The 20,867-nt window shown below is 34.4% G+C and overlaps 4 protein-coding genes across 4 annotated transcripts; 1 reads left to right on the top strand and 3 right to left on the bottom strand.

Moving 5' to 3' along the window:
• Positions 1-832: 832 nt before the first annotated feature.
• LOC145014007 (SET domain-containing protein) lies at positions 833-2,930 on the bottom strand. The gene is made up of 3 exons (XM_078972358.1): positions 2,155-2,930; positions 1,976-2,082; positions 833-1,891 (listed from the first exon to the last, which is right to left on the bottom strand). Exons 1-3 carry the CDS (start codon positions 2,897-2,899, stop codon positions 986-988), a joined length of 1,758 nt encoding a protein of 585 aa, XP_078828484.1. The 5' UTR covers positions 2,900-2,930; the 3' UTR covers positions 833-985.
• Positions 2,931-3,250: 320 nt separating this feature from the next.
• LOC145016193 (uncharacterized) lies at positions 3,251-7,585 on the top strand. The gene is made up of 5 exons (XM_078974588.1): positions 3,251-4,164; positions 6,396-6,931; positions 7,230-7,271; positions 7,397-7,449; positions 7,574-7,585. The coding sequence occupies exons 1-5, from the start codon at positions 3,251-3,253 to the stop codon at positions 7,583-7,585; spliced, it is 1,557 nt and encodes a 518-aa protein (XP_078830714.1).
• Positions 7,586-10,461: 2,876 nt separating this feature from the next.
• On the bottom strand, positions 10,462-12,029 carry TY2 (thioredoxin Y2). Its single transcript, XM_078976563.1, has 5 exons — positions 11,724-12,029; positions 11,179-11,267; positions 10,926-11,103; positions 10,728-10,809; positions 10,462-10,644 (listed from the first exon to the last, which is right to left on the bottom strand). Exons 1-4 carry the CDS (start codon positions 11,922-11,924, stop codon positions 10,744-10,746), a joined length of 534 nt encoding a protein of 177 aa, XP_078832689.1. The 5' UTR covers positions 11,925-12,029; the 3' UTR covers positions 10,462-10,644; positions 10,728-10,743.
• Positions 12,030-17,707: 5,678 nt separating this feature from the next.
• On the bottom strand, positions 17,708-19,791 carry LOC145017212 (Sphingomyelin synthetase family protein). The gene is made up of 4 exons (XM_078975277.1): positions 19,382-19,791; positions 18,600-18,994; positions 18,317-18,510; positions 17,708-18,248 (listed from the first exon to the last, which is right to left on the bottom strand). The coding sequence occupies exons 1-4, from the start codon at positions 19,711-19,713 to the stop codon at positions 17,841-17,843; spliced, it is 1,329 nt and encodes a 442-aa protein (XP_078831403.1). The 5' UTR covers positions 19,714-19,791; the 3' UTR covers positions 17,708-17,840.
• Between the last annotated feature and the right edge of the window lie 1,076 nt (positions 19,792-20,867).

Genomic DNA, 20,867 nt, shown 5'->3' with positions numbered 1-20,867 from the left:
TATATATATATATATATATATATATATATATAAAGAAATTTTCATTTTTATCTTTTTTATTTATTGCAAATTTTCTAAAACCCATTATAATTTCTGAAAACACAATGTTTGTATTTTTTTTAATAGAACCATTCAAGTTTAAATAACTTTTAGGGGAAATAGACTTAAAGAGATTAACAAAATTTTCATTTTTGTTAAAAAAACCATTAAATTTTATTTCTTGCACATTCATTAAACTTTCTTAAATGTTCAAAAACACTATCACTACCTATAGTAGCAGGTTTATCCGGTTTTATGTAAAAAAAAAATGTTAACATAGATATTACGTGACAAAGAGAATATTTCAAAAAAAAATATTGATAGAGATATTTGGCGACAAGAAAAATGTTTTAAAAGGATAATAATATCTTCCTTTGTTAAAAAAATAACTTTTTTCTTTTTCACTTTTATAATACCCTACATTCTTTTGCCGACTTGAACATCTCTTTTCTCTCCCTAACTCTCTTTCCCTCCTTCCCTGCTAGAATCCATGGTTTGTTTTCAATAGTATCATTTTATTGCGATTTAAAATATTTTTATTATTAAAGTCACGATTCCAAACCTGTTACTATTTTTGGTTACTAATCTTTTGAATTTGAACTTTTACCAACAGGAACAAAGTTGGAGCTGATTTTAACTTTACGATTTTGAGTGCTCATTTTGATTATCCCAATGAAAATTTCATGTAACCCTAGGCATATAGTGTTGAATTGTTTGTTTAGGAAAGTGATTCCTACACGAGCATTGAGATTATAAAGTCCTTCACGTATACCCTTCAAGGCTTCAATAGTAATTTTGAAGAGAAAGAGAAACAAGGTTGCTACAAGCAACAAAAAATGATATAAACACAAGAAATTGGAGAGGAAAAAGTTTGATAAAAATAACCCAATCCAAGACAACAATCCGTATGAAGAAAATAATAATGTTTACCAATGGGGACTTGCAATCATTCACCACAATCTTTTGCATCTCCACCATAAACAAGACCTCGAATATAACAACTCAAATGTGAATCCTTTCCACCAAAAATATTCATCAAAACCCCACCATATAACAAACAATGAACACCTACCCACAAAAGCTCAACTCTTTCTTCTCCCCCCTTAATTTCCTTCACATTCATTAACAGATCAATGGAATCTTTAACAACCTCAAGATAACTATTTCCATGGACCAAAAACTTCCAAACCTTGGGGAATACATCAGTGATGCAATTTATAAACATCTTGGATATGTCTAAAACCCTTTTGGGACTTTGACCATTGACAAAATCAGATTCAAATACATCAATCAGACCACACTTTAAGCAATTAAAACTTTGAAGCTCTGAATCACAATCAGACATTATGTTTCTAGCAAGATCTAGTATGGATTCACCAGCACCAATCCAGAAGTTTGAAACCGAAGCAATTAAACAAGATTCAGACAGAAAGAGTTTATGTGTTACAACTGCAAGTAACAAGGAGTATGCAGCACTGAATCTTTTCATCTTTTTAGAATGTAACAGATTTTCATCCATTGATCGGACCTTATAAGCTGAAGCTAGAGTTGTGTACGCATTTAAAGATAGATGGTTTTGGGGGTTTAATCTTATTATGAGCTGTTCATAATGGAATCCATTCAAAAGGGTATTTTCCAGCTTTTTGCAACAAGATTCGGCATTATTGGAAGATAGATATTCATCAATAGCATCGTTTATGTACTCTGTAAGGTTTTCTATTCCCACATCATTGCAGGAGGCAGTGGTCAATGTCTGTAGACACTGGTCAACGTGTGTTGGAGGCACTGCAATACATCGATTACAGCAACATGTAAATCGATACTTGGACCACAAGTCCAGTTGCCTCAACTCCTGGAAAAAACAGAAGATGATTGAAGGAAATAATATGTTATTTCATGAATTCGCACATAGAATGGATTTGATGAAGTTGTTTACCTTCGGTTGTAGCAAATCTGTGTATGCGATTGTAATCTGCGCCCCTTTCTTTATGGGCTTTATATTCCTAATAACCACTCTTGGACCACCATGGATCTCCGTCGATTCTATTACACATAAGCAATTCAATTTCTTGTTTATGAATTGGAAACGCATGAATTTGGGGTTTAGTGAATTACCTGTTAGGAATTGGGAATTTGGAGAAAGCTGAATTGGTTGGCGACCATTAGAGGACGCCGGAGTGATGAGAAACCGTTGCCCATCACCGTGGCTCTCCGGCGGCAAGAACAGATAGCAGGCATTTGGGGAACAACTGTGGTTGATCCAGGAGAAAGAAATATTGTAGACCGCAATCCCCACTGATCGACCAACCCTATCTTGCACCTCCACGGCGTTTGTTACCACCACGCACAACACCGCCTCTTCCAGTAAATATTCTTCGGACAAATTGGAATCGGAGATGCCGTCTCTCATCATTGTAGCTGCCGCCATTGCTCTCGCGCCGTTCTTTATTCTGGTGGAAAATTCATCGTCGTGATTAGACATAAGGAGTTGGTGACGGTTGCTCATCAACCCACAGATTCTATCGTATTGTTTGAAGGGATGGTGGCTTTTAATTTGGAGAAGCAAGAGGAGAGCGGCGCGGAGGTCGGAGGTTTGACCATCGTAAGGGTTCTGGGAGAGGTGGATATGGAGGTGGTGGGAGGCGGAGGAGAGGTGGAGGGGAGAATGGGAAGAAGAGCAGGAAGGGGAGCAGTAGAGAAGAGGATGAAGGGAAGGATGAGGATCGGGCGGAAGAGGGGAGAAGCAGGAGGCGCAGTGGGAGAGGAGGAACGAGTCATGGAGCGAGTAGGAGAGAGGAGAGAGCGGTGGAGTGAGGTTGACTCCGATGCTTTCTACTTCTGCTGCTGCCACCATCTCCATGTTTCGTATGTCTCCAGCGCCACAATTTTGGAGAGTTTTTAACCATAATAGTGCTATGACAAAAAATATTTCCCATATTAGTGTTATTGATAAGTATTTACCAAAATGGTATTATTTAATTTTAATACTAATATTATTGTTTAAAAAAAAAAACATACGGTTTTGATTTCTCAAGCTGCTGTTGTGACTAATTTGATGAATATAGACAATGATGTTGAGTTAAATGAAATATTGGAAGATGGAATTGGAGATGAAGATGATGATGAAACATATTTTGACAATAATGTTGAATTACCCTCAACTTTTACTAATATGGAAGGAACAAATTTGACTATTGATGAAAATTAGATTATGACACAATCAACGAGTAAGAATGATTTTACGCGAGAGTTGGGAAAAGATTCTTTCAAGGATAAAGAGGAACTTGTTAGAGCAATCAAGATCCATAGCATTAGGACACATAGACAATTTGAGGTCATTGAGTCACGCCCAACTATTTGGACTCTAAGATGCAAGTTGTACTTACAATCAGGTTGCAAATGGAAGCTTCATGCAAGTAAACGTAAACGTAGTGGTTATTTTGAAATCACAACGTATACCGGTCCGCACACTTGTTTACACTATAAGCTTTCTCAAGACCATCTGAACCTAGATGCAAGCTTGATTGCTATGGAAACTAGACACCTTATAAAAGAGCAACCTTCTATCAGTATTCCGGCTTTGAGAGCTGAAATAGTTGAAAAATTAGGCTATACTCCTTCATATAAGAAGGTTTGGGTTGGAAAGCAAAAAGCAATTGAACATGTGTTTGGAAACTGGGAAGAGTCTTATGTCGCTTTACCAAAATATCTAGGTGCACTTCAAAAGTTCAATCCAGGAACTATAGTTGAATGGTGTGTTTCAAGATCGAACGATGTGGATGAAGTTGAATTTAGACGTGTTTTTTGGGTTTTTGCTCCCTCTATCAAAGGGTTTCACTATTGTCGACCGGTGATTAGTATTGATGGCACACACTTGTATGGTAAATACAAGGGTAAGATGCTAATTGCAATGGGAGTTGATGGCAATAATCAAATTTTGCCACTTGCATTTGCTATTGTAGAAAATGAATCTTATGATACTTGGGATTGGTTCCTTTCTCATGTCAAGAATCATGTGGTGAAAGACCGTGAAGGCATATGCCTAATATCTGATCGTCATGGTGGAATTCTTAAGGCTGTCAATGAGCATGGATCTCCATGGTTAGAGCCACGTGGTTTTCATAGGTATTGTTATATTTCTTAACTATTCTTTTAGGACATTTCAATAACTTGTGTAGCGCCTGGTTTCCGGTATGTGAATTTTATTTGAGTATTGCCCTATTTTAGCCTTGGACTCGGCGAGTCACTAGGTCCGACTCGCCGAGTAGGGACGAGACGCAGGACACGTTTAAGTTGGCGACTCGGCGAGTCCATATCCTGGACTCGGCGAGTCACCGTTGTTGGATGAAACCCTAAGTTTCAGGGGTTTGCACCCTATTTAAACCCCATATCTGCCCCTTGCCAGCCCCCATTCACCCCCCAGAGCTCCCAACCCTCGTCCTAAGCTTGTTCTTGTGAATTTGAGGCTCTTGTGTGCATTCTTGAAGGTTTTGAGGCAAGAAGGGGAAGGAGATCAAGAGGAAGGAGAGCCATCCAAGCATCATTGTGTTTTTCAGCTGTTTCATTGAGGTATATCTCGTTTTCCCCCTGTTTCTATGCTTAAGATTTCATTTAAGACACTCTTGAGCCATTCCTCAAGCTTGTTTGTGCTTAATGTTTCGTAATAAGTGGATGGGCCTTTAGATCTAGGCAAGATTGAGCTCCAGGAGCTCAGATCTGTTAGCTTTATGGCCCCATGTGGCTTGTTCATCCTAGATCTACCCTTTTGAGGCATTTGGAACCCTAAAATCCATATTAGTGAGTATCCACACGTAAAGTTGGAAACTTTACGTGTGATTGGTGTCCTAGAAGTCCAGATCTATGAATGGCATGAACTGAAATCGAGTAAATCGGTGTATTTGGTGGATGCATGGCGACGACTCGGCGAGTCGTATAGGTGACTCGGCGAGTCTGGTCGCGAGTCACCGAATTGGTCCCTTCATGATGTATCGAGTTGAGCCGTGAGTCACAGGGGGTGACTCGGTGAGTTGGGAGCTGGACTCACTCATGATAGGACTCGGCGAGTCAATGCCTGACTCGACGAGTCCAAGGCAATCTTCATAGATCAGGAACAGACTCGGCAAGTTGTTCATACAACTTGGCGAGTCTTAGCATATGTGTTCTTCGGATGAAGATGAACTCGACGAGTTGTTCATACAACTCGGCGAGTAGGATGAAGGAGTTGAATGACAGTTTAGAAGATGGACTCGTCGAGTCATAGCCCAACTCGACGAGTAGAATCAGGGACCCAGGACAATAGTTTGCTAGGGACTCGGCGAGTGGAGATCCACTCGGCGAGTCGGGTCAACTGAAAGTTGACTTCGATTTGACTTAGGGCTAGACCAGGGGTAAAATGGTCTTTTTACCCAAAGGACAGTTAGCAGTGTATGATTAAGTATATTGTGGGAATTGCAGCCGGAGGACTCCCGGAGCAGCAGCAGTCAGTTAGTTCCCGATCAGTTCAGCAGCTACTTTGAGGTGAGTTACCTTCCAGTAGTGGTGGGCCTAAGGCCACAATGCCGGCCCACCAGTAGGGGACGTATGATAGATGATTGTCTTTGTGATATCATCTAGGTTTGCTATTACCTGTTATGTTATATGCTCTCATGATACGTTATATGCAATAGTAGTGGAGTTCGGTTGTTAGGACCGCAGGGTAGTCAGACACCCCAGAAACATCTGACCGTATGTGATGGTATGCTTGTATGTTGGCCTGTTATGTTATACGATAGAGGTAGCGGGAGGGGACCAGTCCCCGAGGATCGGTTGTTAGGACCGATGGGTAGTCAGCACCCCAGAATGGCTTGACATGGGTAGTCAGCACCCCAGAATGGCTTGACACGGGTAGGACGGCACCCCAGAATGTCCGTATGGGTAGGTCGGCACCCCAGAATGGCCGTACCGGGTAGTCAGGCACCCCAGAATAGCCTGGCAGTAATTATGTTATGTGTTTGCATGGTATGTGGTACGTTGGGGGAGCTCACTAAGCTTTGTGCTTACGGTTTCAGTTTTGGTTTCAGGTACCTCCTCAGCTAAGGGAAAGGAGCCGGCACGGTAGCAGCATGTCACACACACACTCTTCGGTTTCCGCATTTACGAGATTCACTGGGATTGTACTCTGATATTTGATGGATTGTATGGTTTGAATATTAAAACATGGTTTGCGATGTGTTATGGCGTGATCAAACAATGCTTTTATTTATTAATGTTTTCTAAAAGTAATATTTTAAAATGAAATTTTTGGACATGAAAATTGGGTCGTTACAACTTGCTTCATTAACTTACATTATTATTATTTATTTTTTTTAATTTTTAAGGTATTGTTTACGACATTTCATCAACAACTTTTATGACAAGTTTCGTAATTCAGAATTGAAAGCTTTAGCTTACCGTGCCGGGAGTCAGAATCAAATTCGAAAGTTCAACTCCATCATGGAAGAAATTGGGAAGTTAAATCCATGTGATCGACAATGGTTGGAGAGTCATCCACTTAATAGATGGACACTTGCACATGATGGTGGAAGGAGATATGGGTTGCTCACAACAAATTTGTCAGAGATTTTCAACAGTGTACTTAAAGGTGCTCGTTTCTTACCAATCACAGCTTGTGTGCAACTTACATTCTATAGAATGGTGCATTATTTTGAGGTGAGACGTCCTTTAGGATCTAGTTCTCAAGCTCATGGAGATACACATACTCCACATGTTGTTGTAAAACAAGTAGCTTTGATGGCAAAAGCAAGTGCACATTCCTTAAGATCTTTTAACCGAGAAAAATGTATATTTGAGTTGATAACTCAAAGAGGTCGAAATGTGCAAGTAGTTAATTTGGAACAAAAAACTTGCACATGTGGTAAATGGGAGGCATTTAAATATCTTTGTTCTCATGTCTTGAGTGCATGTGCCAAACTCTCTTTGAATAGTTGACAATATGTTGATAGATGTTACTCGATTGAATATTATTATGCTACTTGGGCATCTGAGTTCTCCCCGCTTCCTCATGAAGCATATTGGCCACAATCACCATTTAATGAATTACTTCCAAATTTAGAACTATTACGAAATAAAAAATGTCGTCCTCGTTCAACAAGACTAAAAAATGGCATAGATATTAAAGAAGGAAAAAATGCCAATCTTTGTGGAATTTATAGGCAACTGGGACATAATCGAAAACGATGTCCGTCTATGCCAAGGTAATTTAATATATATATATATATATATATATATATATATATATATATATATATATATATATATATATATTTTTATGGTATTTGTTGTGGTTATTCTCTTTTTTTTTTCTTTTTTTTTTATACAGATAATCATTTTTTACCGGTTCAAGGTCAAGCTAATTGTGATGGTTTTCTTTTTGTAATAAACAATGTTGGAGTTTTTTTTTCTTTTTTTTTTCTTTTTGTGGTGTTCTTTTTGTAAGAAACAATGTTGGAGTTTTTTTTTTTTTTTTTTTTTCTTTTTGTGGTGTTCTTTTTGTAAGAAACAATGTTGAGGTGTTTTTTTTTCATTTTAAAAACATTGTATGTGAATGTTGGAATTTTTGCGCATTAAAATTTGATTATAGAAGTGTTTTTTGATGATTTTTTAATATTGAGGCTAAAACTTGTTGGTAAAAATGTTGTATAAGAAAAATGAATATTAAAAAAAAAAACAGGAAAAAGAAGATAAAAAAACATTTATTTTAAAAAACAGTAAAAAAGGGTAAAAAAAACTAAAATGAAAGCTGTCACATATATATATATATATATATATAAATCTGGAATAAAAAAGAAAAAAAGAAAAATAAAATATTTAAAATAACAAAAAAACTGAAAAGGAATCTAAAAAGTAAAAAAAAAAAACACTAAAATGGTAAATACTTTTTTCAAGAACACCATTATGGTCAAAAACTCCAATTTTGGACGTGTAAAAACCTTCATTCTCATATTTTAACTTCATTTCATAGAAAAAGAATTCAAACCCAAAATTCTTTTGGAACATAAATCTAGTTGAATTAAACACCGATCTGCGTTTAATGTTTATTTCTCAAATAAAATATGATATTTCTGTTCCTGCAAAAATGTTATTTCTCAATAAGAAATTAACATTTTGGCATGAAAAAACGAAAAAGTAAATTGTTACAAAACACCAATCTATTGGATATTGAATGAATTAAACACAGTTCAAAATTCATTTCTCAACAAGATACGATATTTTCATGATTGTTCCTGAGGGATGACATTTTCAAATCAGCACATACAAAAATGTCAGTTGCTAAAGGAAAAAAAACACACACACACCAAAATTGTTATTTTTCATCGAGAAATGACATTTTCATAGAAACCCTTATGATTACATCGGCTGTTACTATGAGAATATTTAGTAAATTAAAAAACAAGATCAAAAATGGTATTTTCACAGTATGGCAAAAACGCATCTTTCAGCTATGAAAGTTGTATTATCGCAGGACTTTGAGAGCACCAAAAAAATATTAAACAAATACAAAAACAAAACCATTTGTAGTACTTTTTTTATTTCTAAACAGCTAACTAACATATTTCAAAATAACTAACTAACCTACTCTAAAATAACCATTAGTTATGTTTCTAACAACACTTGAACTTACTACCTCTCATACTAGATCCCTTTGGTGTAGTCCTAGATCATTTTCTTTTTTAAAGAGTTTTTTGTGAATTTATGAAAATGGAATATGAAAAATGAAGTTAAACTTTTTTGAGGTTTATATAGGCGGACGATTGTGCCCCATTTCGAATCCATATAATCCATTCCGTAGTGATTTGGCCCATTTCTTATGGTATGCTACAAAAATGAGTGGGTCTTTTGCTTAATTTTTAGCTAAATCTTGTAATACATTAACAAAAAGGCTAATGTCATAATAACCCTCAAGTTTTAAAGTTTTTGTTGGTTTTGCTCAAAGTTGAATTTTATGTCCGTTTTTACCCTAACATTTTCCAAAAAAACGTTCGGTTTTACCCTTTTACCGGTGATAACAGGTTACCATTATATTAACTTCACAAAAAAAACCCTTAAGTTTACAATTTTTTTACGTTTTTACCCTTAAATTTATAATTTTTTTAACACTTTTACCCTATGTATTTTTTTTTCATATTATACGTATTCAAGCAGAAAAATCATATTTATAAACGAAAAAATTTTAATTAAATATTGCATTTACATTTTTTAATGTTAATTCTTTATATATATATATATATATATATATATATATATATATATATATATATATATATATGTGTGTGTGTGTGTGTGTGTTTGGTTTTTTTCTTTGATAAACCATTTAAGATGTAAAAAAAAAAACAAATTAATATGTTTTTAGAACTATAAATATGTATTTTTATGTATTTAAAAATATACATATCAATAAAAAAAATTGTTCATTCATAAACATGTTTATATAAGTATATACATATATTTTTAGAAGTGTAAATATGTAATTTTGATAAATGTTTTTTTTAAGTATAAATATATTTTTAGAAGTATAGATACATATTAATATATAAAAATGTAAAAATATGTATTTATACTTCTAAAAACTCTATCTTTAAAACACATATTCATAATTCTAAAAATATTATTTATCTTTTTAAATGGTATAACAATGCAAAAACACAAATACACACAAACAAACAAATATATATATATATATATATATATATATATATATATATATATATATATATATATATATATATATATTCGTATATAAATACGATTTTTCTGCATGAATATGTATATTATGAAAAAAAATATACTTAAGGTAAAAGTGTAAAAAAATTATAAACTTAAGGGTAAAAACGTAAAAAAAATGGTAAACTTAAAGGTTTTTTTGCAAATTTAATATAATGGTAACCTGGAAAACTTGTTATCACCGGTAAAAGGGTAAAACCGAACATTTTTTCGAAAATGTTTGGGTAAAAACGAACATAAATTTCAACTTTGGGTAAAACCGACAAAACCCTAAAAACTTGAGGGTTTTTATAACATTAACCCTTAACAAAATTAGCCAAATTTTTTACTTTTATCTTGCTTTTATACTCAATTGTCTGAAAAGGTGATTTCAAGTGATTCCTCCCTTTACACCATTCAAGGACAAACATGTTATGGACAATACTCCTCTAACTTATTAAAAAATTTCAGCCAAATCTCCAACAACAAATACAAGAAACACAATCAAGACATACTGGTTTTCACTCACTTCAAGAAACCCACTCAATGGTCTATTCAGACGTTATCAAACAACCCAAAGAACTAAGAAGTTTAACAATGCTTATAACTGTAGCATGCACCAAAAGCAAGAATGGGGTTAAAGAACCCAAAAAGATCAAGCTCCCAAAAGTCCAAAACCAACAATTAATCACAAATTCAATTGGTATCAAATCTTTGTTACTCTTCTCTGATCAATAAAATCCAAACTAGCAATTGTAATCACATTTTAGAACCAATACCACTTCTGAACCAAATCAAAATGTATAAACACATATACAACAATAACAAAACATAAAACCAAACCAATGCTTCACATCAAGTTTTAACCTGAGGAAATAAAATAAAAATACTTTAAAGATGTCAAATGGTATGAAAAGGATTTAAGAAGAAAAACAGATGAAAAAGATTACCAAGTTTTATCCAGTGCTAGTTCTTAACTTTCAGTGTACCCTCAATTCGTTGGATAAGCTGGTTTGCTGTTAAAGCTCCTTCCTAAAACCAATCAATACAATAAAAATTATATAATTGTTATTACTATTATTCTTTTCAACTATGAAAAAGAATAACAAAACAGCAAAAGATTGATGAATGTTGCATAAAAAACTTACAAAACGATCAAAAGGTTTTCCATCTTTGAATAAGATGAAAGTAGGCAAAGCTTCAATGTTGTACTTGTTTGCAATTTCAGGGTACTTTTCAGTATCAATTTTAACAACTTGGAGTGTGTCTCCCATGGTGATACTAACTTCATTCAGTATAGGACCCATAAATTGACATGGCCCACACCTGTAAGTAACAAAGATGATGATTTAAACCAGAGCTTAATACCTAAATTGATTGAAAGATCAAAGAAAGAATTACCATGTTGCATAAAAGTCGACCAATACTGGCTTCTCAGCTTTTTCCAGTAGTTCATCAAGGGAGGAAAAAGTTTGCTTCTTTGCTTGAGCCTGATTAGCAAGTAATTAATCAGTTGGTTTTTCGTTTATCAATCCACAAAACACTTGTAACATCATTATCATAATAGGTTGAAGTGGATCTGTACTATAGATTAGGGATTTTTGCAGTTATAAACAAAAGCAAATAAGAGAAACAATTTCAACTCTTTTATAACCTAAATCTTCACGAATTTCGGGATGTAACTCAAATGAGGGAGGAAAGGAATACCTAATTTACAATTAACTTGCTAAACAAATGGAACTATTGAAACAAAATGATATGATTCGCATCTAACATAACAAACATAAAGTTCGCAAAAACACAGGCTACAGAAAGAGTAAGACAGGAGTATTATCAACATCGAAGTCCTAAACATGGAAAACTGGAAATACACATCTGGTTAGCGAATTAAACGACAGATATGAAACAGATGGAGAAACGAAGAGAAGAGATGAAAAGGAGATTACCAGGGTAAGTGTTCGGGACTTAGATGGGAAAGTAGTAAAGCGACGATTACTAAGAGTAAGACGAGGAATCCTTGAATGAAATTGCAGAGAAGACAGATTGGAAAGCCTTGAGGAGGAGGAGGAAGAAGATGAAGCCAACGGCGTCGAACGGTCAAAAGTCCATGAGCGACATGCGGCTGGTGCAGTGACGGAGATTGCCATCGGAGATTTCGAAGGAGTGTGAAAGAGACCCAAAACGTTTGGAAATCGGGAGAGCAGAGGGAAGATGATATGGAATTTGTTGCTCCTGTAGAGCCTTGCGGTTGGACGAAATCACATTAGGCATGTTTCTTTTGCTTCAAGTCCTCTACATTTTTAGAATTGTAACTTCACCCCCTCAACTATATCTATTTGTATCTCTATCTGGCCATTTTAGGCCTGACAATTTTCGACGCGAACCGATTAACCGTGACTTGACACTGGGACACGAAACCGACACAAAGATAAATGTTGAGTTTTTTAACCCGCCAACCTGTTTATTAAACGGGTTGTATATAAGTTTATATAAAAAAGCTCGTGTTGACCCATGACTTGTTTATGATTTTAATATAAAAAATTATATATTTATTAAATGTTTTAAGTAGGTTTTGTACTCTTTTGTTTGTTACTCGGTTACTCCCTTAGTCCCTTGACAATTTGCATGTTTTTCCCTAAATCACACAGAATCGAAAATACACAGTGAGCCATTAATGAACGATTGAACGATGAATGCTTGTTCCAATTATCCTCGTTAAACATCCCAGCTCACCGATCGGCGATCGCTAACGCAAGTAGTTACGCTACACTTCCATGGCTGATTTGTGTTGATGTGTTGCACTCCTTGCTCTCTCTCTCTCTCTCTCTCAGTCTTTTGTTTTGGACCCCTGGTAGGCTGGTACATTTCTTTACGCCTCATTTATCATATTTAGTTGTTTATTCATTCACAGAATCACAATCTTGCAGATTCACTCATTCACACACCGATATATAGGTTGTAATATGTTTCAGTGTATGTGTGTTTCATTTATCATATTTCTTCTACATGTATCATTCACATATTCACACAAACACAAGAACTGTTTGTTAACTTAAGCAACTCACCTGAATCTGACCACGTGAACTCGTATAAATAAATTGGTTGATGTTCCAAACCCGCTAACCCACTACATGTATAATTAAATGGGTCATGCTAGGGTTAGTGTATTTTGAGCAGCAAACCTACGACCCGTCAATCTGAACATGACACGATCAACACCCTTACAACTATATATCTACTTATATGTGCATTACTGTCTACTAGCTAAGAAGCTAGTTAAAAAATAGCATTTGTTAAAACTAGCTTATAAGTTATGTAAAATATATATATATATATATATATATATATATATATATATATATATATAATAACATAAAAATGTATGTAAATGATTGAAATTTTTATAATTAATATGGGTATATTTTGAAATTTTTAAAAGGAGCCAACAAGCTTGTTAAAACGTTAGTTTAAACAACTTTTTAAAAAGTTAGCTTATAACATTAAACAAAATTGGCCAAGATTTTCATTTTTATTTATTAAAATATATCAGAATGTAATTACATTATACGAAAACCTGTTGTGAATGCGTGTGTGTATAGTCGAACAATGCCTTTACTTACGAGTTAATGAAGTACCTGAAAAACATTTATAATCAAATGAGTAAGTACGAAGCTTAGTGAGTTCCCCAAAATACCATATGTTATAATATATAGATTCGTCCTGCCCAATAAGCATATGAGTAAGCCCCACTCAATGAATATATAAACGAGTCCTACCCAAATTACATAACGGGCCCCACCTGACATACATAATCATATTAAACATATAAAAACCACACTTTTATGGTCTAGTAATACAGACATATATAGGTTATACTTTCCATTCTACTACTAACTTTGAGCACACTAACATTGAAAAACGAGGAAATAAACTATCAGTTCTACTCTACCAGCTCTTACAACCTAACACACATGTATATATATTGTAATACACAATATAGTGAGGTAACTCACTTGGACGGTTTCTCAAAATATTAACAACTTTCTAGCGATCCCACTGGCAAGCAACGTGTCTAACGAGTATTAACCTATAATATTATTACTTATTAATCATCACGACAACCTAGTAATGAAAGTTAGATCTTTCACTAATCTCAAGGAATACCGAGAGTTCTATCAAATAAAGAACAGTCAGGCTGGATAGTTGGGAGGCAGGACCAATTCAGCATATAGCCTTTTCGAAATCCAACAACTAAGTCAACATGACCATTCTAGACACCTCTCTCGTAAGTAGACCAATCAGTTTTATCCATAACAACGACTATGCATATAAATATAAGTTACACTACCAACATAGCTTAACTTACAGGGATCCTAACGAAAACCAAGATTTGCATTAGCGGAATTTCGACCCGAAGGTTTCTATTAGCTGGACTTCTAAATACCTAGAGTCTTACTAATATACCCTAATAATTAGAGAAACTCGAGCTCCAAATATCAGAGGAATTCAGAGAAAATAAATGGTTGAATGTGCGGAAATGGTGCAAGTTCGAGAGGTATTTATAGGCTGATTCGGGATGCATGACGTGCACATGGTCGGGTGCGTGCCATGCACTTGGTTGGGGATGCTGACATGGTGTCGTCTGGGTGGTGACATGTGTTGGCAAGTTGGTGGTGTGTCAGTGCGCATCGTGCGCTTGGTCTGTGTGCGCCACCTCGTGTACGAATTTAACAATTCTTCAAAAATTCATATCTTGTTCATACGAGTTTCGTTTTCGACATTTTTTATATCCATATGTAACTATTAAGGATATCTACAACTTTCATTTGGACTCCCTCGGCTCATTCTCACTTTATTTTTAAATCTATATTTTTAATAGACTTAGGTTGTTAAAGTCCATATAAAAATCATAACTCTCTCAAATGAATTCTGTTATCGACCATCTTTATGTCAACAAAATCATATAGACGAGATCTTTAACTCTCATTTAGATTGTTTTTCCTAACAATCGATCGATTTTTATTTCGGTTTCTGTATTGTACATTGTTGCGCTGAAACTTCTAAAAATCATAATTTCCTTATACGAAGTCAGATGCAGACGTTCTTTATATGTACGCTCTCGTTTTTTACAACTACGAATTTGTCAAGACTACTATAACTTTTTTCAAGACTATCTATCATAAATAGTCTTATATTAAAATGTCTATCAATCGTTTATACAACTATATGAAAACGGGGTGTTACAATTATATTTGTATATAATGTGGGTGTTCATTTATATATTATAATTATAATGTTTAACATCGGTATGACTTGCTAGGCTTCTCAGCCCTAGCCAACTATTTTAACATGTGATCAAGTTAGTACCATTTATTTAATGACATTATGGAGATTAAAGAGCTTTGAGGAAATTTCGAAGACTTTAGATGTTATGTTTGAAATGCTTTACACACTTTACTTCGTCTCTTGTACTGATTGGTATGCCCTTGTATAAAGATTTTAAAAACATATTTTTGTTTATAAAAAGAATTTGAAGTTTGAGAATTTATCTGTAACTCAAAACTTAATTTTTTTTAAACTATTTTTAAATACAATCTAACCATATATAAAAGTAGAAAAAACCGGTTAATTAACCCACCTTCACTACCTATTTTAATATATGAATAAACTTACTTATTTTGACCCATGTTTCATGAGTCAAAGCAACTTCATAATTAAGTAACAAGAACACACAAACACATAAAAAACACACACAAAGTAACTAAACATGTTGAAAAGGACTAAACATAAACAAATATTGAAGAACAAACAACTACTAAAATATTGATGAGAAGCATTGCAACAAATGCATTAAACTTAAATAAAACAAATAAATATTTGTTGTCAAATCTTAAAATAAGCATACACATAATTGGTTATACATGGACCTATAATACATAAAACATTACCAAATGTATCTGATGTAGTTACATAATAAGAAAACACAAATTATACCGGCTAATACATACAAATATCATAAATCGCCACACCATGAACCAGGGAAACCAGGACTATATTAATCATCAATTCATAACCTAATCATTTGTAGCATATACATACTAATTCTACATTACCAAATAATGAACTAAGGACACTAAAACATGAATTGTGCATTATCATTACTTTCCATAAGATATTAACAAAGTACAATAATCATCTAAGTTCATCAACCGAAAGCAATCTTACACTTCATCAACCATCCTTGGTCACAACTTCCTTCCCTTCGGTAGACTCATGACCAACAAAAGAAACCTTGCTATCAGAAGTACCAGTACTTTCACTATCAAAATGGCCTTAAACAACAATCACTTTGGAATTGGCACATTTTGTATGAACTTTTAATGCTTTAGTAACACAGTTAATACCTTCACCACAAAATTGTTATGGACAATAATTGTTTTGGAATTGTCATATTTTTTAGGAACCTTTAATTCTTCAGTAACACGGTTAGATAATTGTCGTGTTCTTTAGAAACCTTTAATTCTTCAGTAACACAGTTAGACAAAGATGCTTTGCCATGTTTCATGTAGACTTTGATTTCCTTGTGTTGTACAACAAAGTTAGAAAAAACAATGACATATTCATCATTGTCTAAGGCTAAGAGGTCATAATCCAAATCAAAATGTGGAATGGGAAATGATATATTCCTCAATATCACTACAATGTAGTTTACATGACCATTAATGTATCTTCTTAATGGAAATGACATGAACATCCTACCATGATGCATATTTATGGTGAAGATGTTATCATACCTTTTAGAAAACTCAATAAATAAATAAAGCTCTAGAAACAATGAATCAATGACAATAGGAAAAAGTAGAAATGGTAGATACAATTGGCTTCATTCTACTTAAAAGCATTTTGGTTGCCTTCTACACATTGTGGCGAGGAAGATGATTGGTATCGATAATATGCTTTTCCAGTGGAATTAATATTGCTTGGGTGAGCTTTAATCCAACACTTACACCCCGTTCCTGAGTTCAATTTAAGGAGAGAAAAGAAAGGAAATGAGTGGAAGTGAGAAGAAAGTAAGAGAATTTGGTATTCTCGAGTTTCATTAAAGGAGAGAAGTGGAAGGAAATGAAGGGATCACTTTCCCTCCTAACTTTCCTTCCAATTTGGAAGGATTTGGAGAGAAAGAACAAAAAATGTTTAACTTTCCTTCCATTTCTCTCAAACTCAGAAATACAAAAGACAAATTTTTTTTCCTTTCTCTTCTTTTCTTTTCTCTCCTTACTTTCTTTTCTCTTCTCTTCTTTTCTTTGCTACAACTCGGGAACGGGGTGTTAGGTTACTAAAGGGAGTATACAATTTCATTCAAGAGGGATATAAAGTGTTACATGAAAAGACCAAAATATTTTCATTTGAAATACATGTGAGGGGACCTAACAATGGTGTAAAGAAACTACAAAACTGAGACTAAAGGTGCAAAAGGTAAATCTTGTGGAATACAAACGATACTTTTAGGAAACCATATGGATACATATGGATAATAGATGCAAATTACTCTATAATTGGTACAACGTCATTTATTATTCAATTTTATGGAAACGTTTTTATTTTGTAAAACACTACACGTTAAGAATCATGCTTTGTCCATTGTCAACATGGACATCTCGCTAATGTTTTCATCAAAAAGGGATAAATAAACAAGAAACAAAAATTTAAAATTATATCCATCTTGTTTCTATCTAAAGAAAAAAAAAAGTCCATACATTTTTATTGCCTTTTTAATCTTTTATACAATTCCAAACTTAGGGATCTTCTTCGTCCTTAGCTTCCCAAATTTCATATCAATAAAAACTTGCTACAAGAATAATCAAGGTAGTTGTTGTCAGTTGTCACACTATATAAAGTTTTTTATAGCTATGTTTACGCATTCAAAATCTTACGATACTTTTTGCAGATTCTATAACAAACAAAAAGCTACAAGTTCCAGCTATCAGCTATTTTTGCAAAACATACACAGTATAACTATCGGTGTACACACTTTACAAAGCGGATAAAAACTACAACAATCATCACCCGTCACTCGTTAAAACAAACGCCAAAACAACAACAGTAAGTGCAAAAACAATCGTCCCACCAGCAAAAAACTGCATAGCCCTCGCCCTTTCCTTCCCTACTTGATTATTCTTGCTTTGACTTGTCAACTCAACTTGTTTTAAAAGGTCTCGGATTTGGTCTAGATCCGAATCTTTAGCAGCTTGATAAAGCTTTCCTTCAATTTTTTCTAGCTTTTTTAGCCTTAATTCTCGTGATTTATTCTTTAGTGGCCATAAAAACCCTGTCATTTTCCATAACAGGACACCAACGTAGATTGCTACAATGCAGTCTACTGTGTAATGATGTCTTTCTCTTACTTCTCTTTGGGCACTGTGCGCTACAAGCATCCATATAAAAACCGAGCTAAAACCTCCATATGCTTCCTACATTGAAAAAAAGGGTGTTAACATGATTCAGCTTTATTCGATTGAAATATTGATATGATACATACTGTCCACGCCATAGCTGTAAGAACTGCAACAAGCATGTGTCCACTGTATAAAAGATCATTACATCCACCTCCAGCTTTCTTTAACAAATTGATCCATGCAGCTTCTCCAGAAGGAATAGGTCGAAGGAAATCAGCAAGGAAGCTCATAAACCCCCAATCTGGTCTATATTCATCATCTCCCACGACACCATTGTCTACAAAATATGATTATGTATGAGAAATTGTTTTCCAGAAGAATACAAGAATATATATACAATGGGGAAGAATAAAGTAAGTTGAATACCATACACCATATCTTGACGAATGACATTGTTGATGGCATTCGGATCAGAAGCATAAGGGACATAGAATTTTTGTGCCCAATGATGTGGATGATGAGGGACATCAAACCGACTTGCAGCACACCATGGTCGAGGTGAGGGGAGAATTGTGGATGCGAAACTTATGGCTCTCAGAAACCGGCCTATAGCCATGGTGAACATGTATCGTGCACCAATTCCAAGTCCAGGAGCTTCTATGGAGCCGAATAGAACAGAGAAAGCAAGCATTACGAATAGCATAAGGTAGTGATGTAAGCCGACGATTCTTGCCCTAAGTATATCGACAATCACTTGAGGAAGTTTCTCATTCAGACCCAACAGGATCCATTGTCCAGTGTCTGGAAGAGGGGGAGTATTCCTGAAATAGAACGCTATAATTTGTTAATCGTGTTGTATTCATTGAAGATTTGAAGTCTACTTTTTCCAAACAAGCCCTAAATGTGTAACATCTCCGAAATGTAACGCTAAATTTGGGGAAAGTGTGTTTTTATGGAAACCGCCGCGGTTATAGCAGATAATAATTACTGAAAGTTTAGAACACGAACAAACACCGTCGATCACATACAGATATGAACCAAAAGGGAAATCATGCTCAAATTTAGATCCGAGAACTCAAACAAGAGCCAGATCTGCAACACGACTTGCTAATTTTAGCAAATGTGCTGATATTTCCAGATAAAGAGTAGATTATTGACTTTAATCGTTAAATAAAGTCAAATGAAATGAAATAAAGTTAGATTTGTACCGGTGCCAGGTGAGGCCGAGCACGGCGGTGACGGAACGCACGGATATCATTTCATAGAGTAAGGTGCAGAGCATGAAAACCAAAGCCGCGATGAATACTAGAGCTGATCGAAGTTCAGCTGACCAGTGCTTGTAAAACGGAACACGTGTAATTGCGATTAGTGCGAGCACGATCCATAGCAATGGCTGAAGTAGCTCGTGCCACGACGGCGAAAGGTGTCGCAGATAGTCGATGCTGATGTACGCCACCGCCGCAAGGCCCAATCCACCACCACGACCACCACCGGCAGCACCGCCATCTTGTTTCCTGGATTTCGGCGACAAGCGCACCATTGATGTGGCTAGTTAGTTGTAAGGGGCCATCTTTATTGCTATATAGATCAACCGCGACTTTACCCAGACATTGCAATTGTTGCACTATTTACAAGGTAAAACATCCATTGCTTCGGACCTATTTTGTTTTTGTTTTTTTTTTGTTTTTCAAAATAAATTGCAAGAGGCTATCCCTTTTATTATCTTTTACCCTATTAGAGTAAATTCAATATATATATATATATATATATATTAACATAAAATAAATTTACTGTAATATATATAGATGATGATTCAATTGAGAAAAAAAATTTAGAATTAGAGAATCATTCTCAGTCAATTAGTTAATTAGCATATTAACATAAAATAAATGGTGACAAACTTGTAATTATGATACAATATTCTTCAATCACAGAGACGTAACTGTGGATAATTAGATAACAGTTCAAATATATTACTAATCCATCGTTTATCATCCAAATTTCTTCTCCAACCTTTAACGATCATCTAGATTTCTTCAGTTAAATTATCGATCAACATCATCTAGTGTTAATCAATCATCGATCTTCGTCAATAACACGTTTATCAACACCATTCAACAGTAGACAACAAAAATTTGTTTTTGGTTCTTTCAATCCAACCTTCAATTCTACTTGAATACAAGCATATCTTCAACATCTACAGTTAATTATACTTTCAATGTCATTAGATCAACATCATCAATAGCCAACAACAGTTCCACTTGATATCATCCATTCAACATCGATCATCAAACGAAACTTCGAAATTAAAGTTAGAAAAACATCAAATAATTTTATTTTATTTTTTGAAAAATTTCATATAATTCTCTATTAATCTACTATTTTGTAAGTTTTAAATAGTCAAAGTATTATGTTTTTAGCATTTTTTAAAAAGCTAACTTGTTTGCACTCCAAGTTTTGGTGAAATGCATAAACTAAATTATCACATTATATTCACATATGAATATACTTTCGTACTTGAATTAGTATATAATTATTAAAACACAAAACAAATATGCAAGTCGGTGTGTTTGTGAATAACATATAAAAATTACATATATTTGTGAATACACCTTGTAATATTCATATGTGAATGTATTGTGTAATATTCACATATGAATATAACGTCTAAAATTCATAAGTGAATATACTATG

Source organism: Lactuca saligna, chromosome 9, assembly GCF_052625555.1.
Source record: "Lactuca saligna cultivar CGN05327 chromosome 9, ASM5262555v1, whole genome shotgun sequence".
Classification (NCBI taxonomy): domain Eukaryota; kingdom Viridiplantae; phylum Streptophyta; class Magnoliopsida; order Asterales; family Asteraceae; genus Lactuca; species Lactuca saligna.
Note: the sequence above shows the minus strand (reverse complement) of the source record. Positions and strands in the feature narration are given on the sequence as shown.

What these genes read in the sequence shown, in the direction of transcription:
- LOC145014007 (XM_078972358.1), bottom strand. Translation starts at nt 2,899, where the DNA reads ATGGAGATGGTGGCAGCAGCAGAAGTAGAAAGCATCGGAGTCAACCTC. An exon ending in AAATTCCCAATTCCTAACAG is followed by an intron (nt 2,083 to 2,154) that starts GTAATTCACTAA and finishes TATGTGTAATAG; the next exon opens with AATCGACGGAGATCCATGGT. An exon ending in CAGATTTGCTACAACCGAAG is followed by an intron (nt 1,892 to 1,975) that starts GTAAACAACTTC and finishes TGTTTTTTCCAG; the next exon opens with GAGTTGAGGCAACTGGACTT.
- LOC145016193 (XM_078974588.1), top strand. Translation starts at nt 3,251, where the DNA reads ATGACACAATCAACGAGTAAGAATGATTTTACGCGAGAGTTGGGAAAA. An exon ending in GAGCCACGTGGTTTTCATAG is followed by an intron (nt 4,165 to 6,395) that starts GTATTGTTATAT and finishes TTAATTTTTAAG; the next exon opens with GTATTGTTTACGACATTTCA. An exon ending in ACAAAAAACTTGCACATGTG is followed by an intron (nt 6,932 to 7,229) that starts GTAAATGGGAGG and finishes TGGAATTTATAG; the next exon opens with GCAACTGGGACATAATCGAA.
- TY2 (XM_078976563.1), bottom strand. Translation starts at nt 11,924, where the DNA reads ATGGCAATCTCCGTCACTGCACCAGCCGCATGTCGCTCATGGACTTTT. An exon ending in AGTCCCGAACACTTACCCTG is followed by an intron (nt 11,268 to 11,723) that starts GTAATCTCCTTT and finishes CTTGCTAATCAG; the next exon opens with GCTCAAGCAAAGAAGCAAAC. An exon ending in GAAAACCTTTTGATCGTTTT is followed by an intron (nt 10,810 to 10,925) that starts GTAAGTTTTTTA and finishes GATTGGTTTTAG; the next exon opens with GAAGGAGCTTTAACAGCAAA.
- LOC145017212 (XM_078975277.1), bottom strand. Translation starts at nt 19,713, where the DNA reads ATGGTGCGCTTGTCGCCGAAATCCAGGAAACAAGATGGCGGTGCTGCC. An exon ending in CTCGGCCTCACCTGGCACCG is followed by an intron (nt 18,995 to 19,381) that starts GTACAAATCTAA and finishes GTTCTATTTCAG; the next exon opens with GAATACTCCCCCTCTTCCAG. An exon ending in TTACAGCTATGGCGTGGACA is followed by an intron (nt 18,249 to 18,316) that starts GTATGTATCATA and finishes TTTTCAATGTAG; the next exon opens with GAAGCATATGGAGGTTTTAG.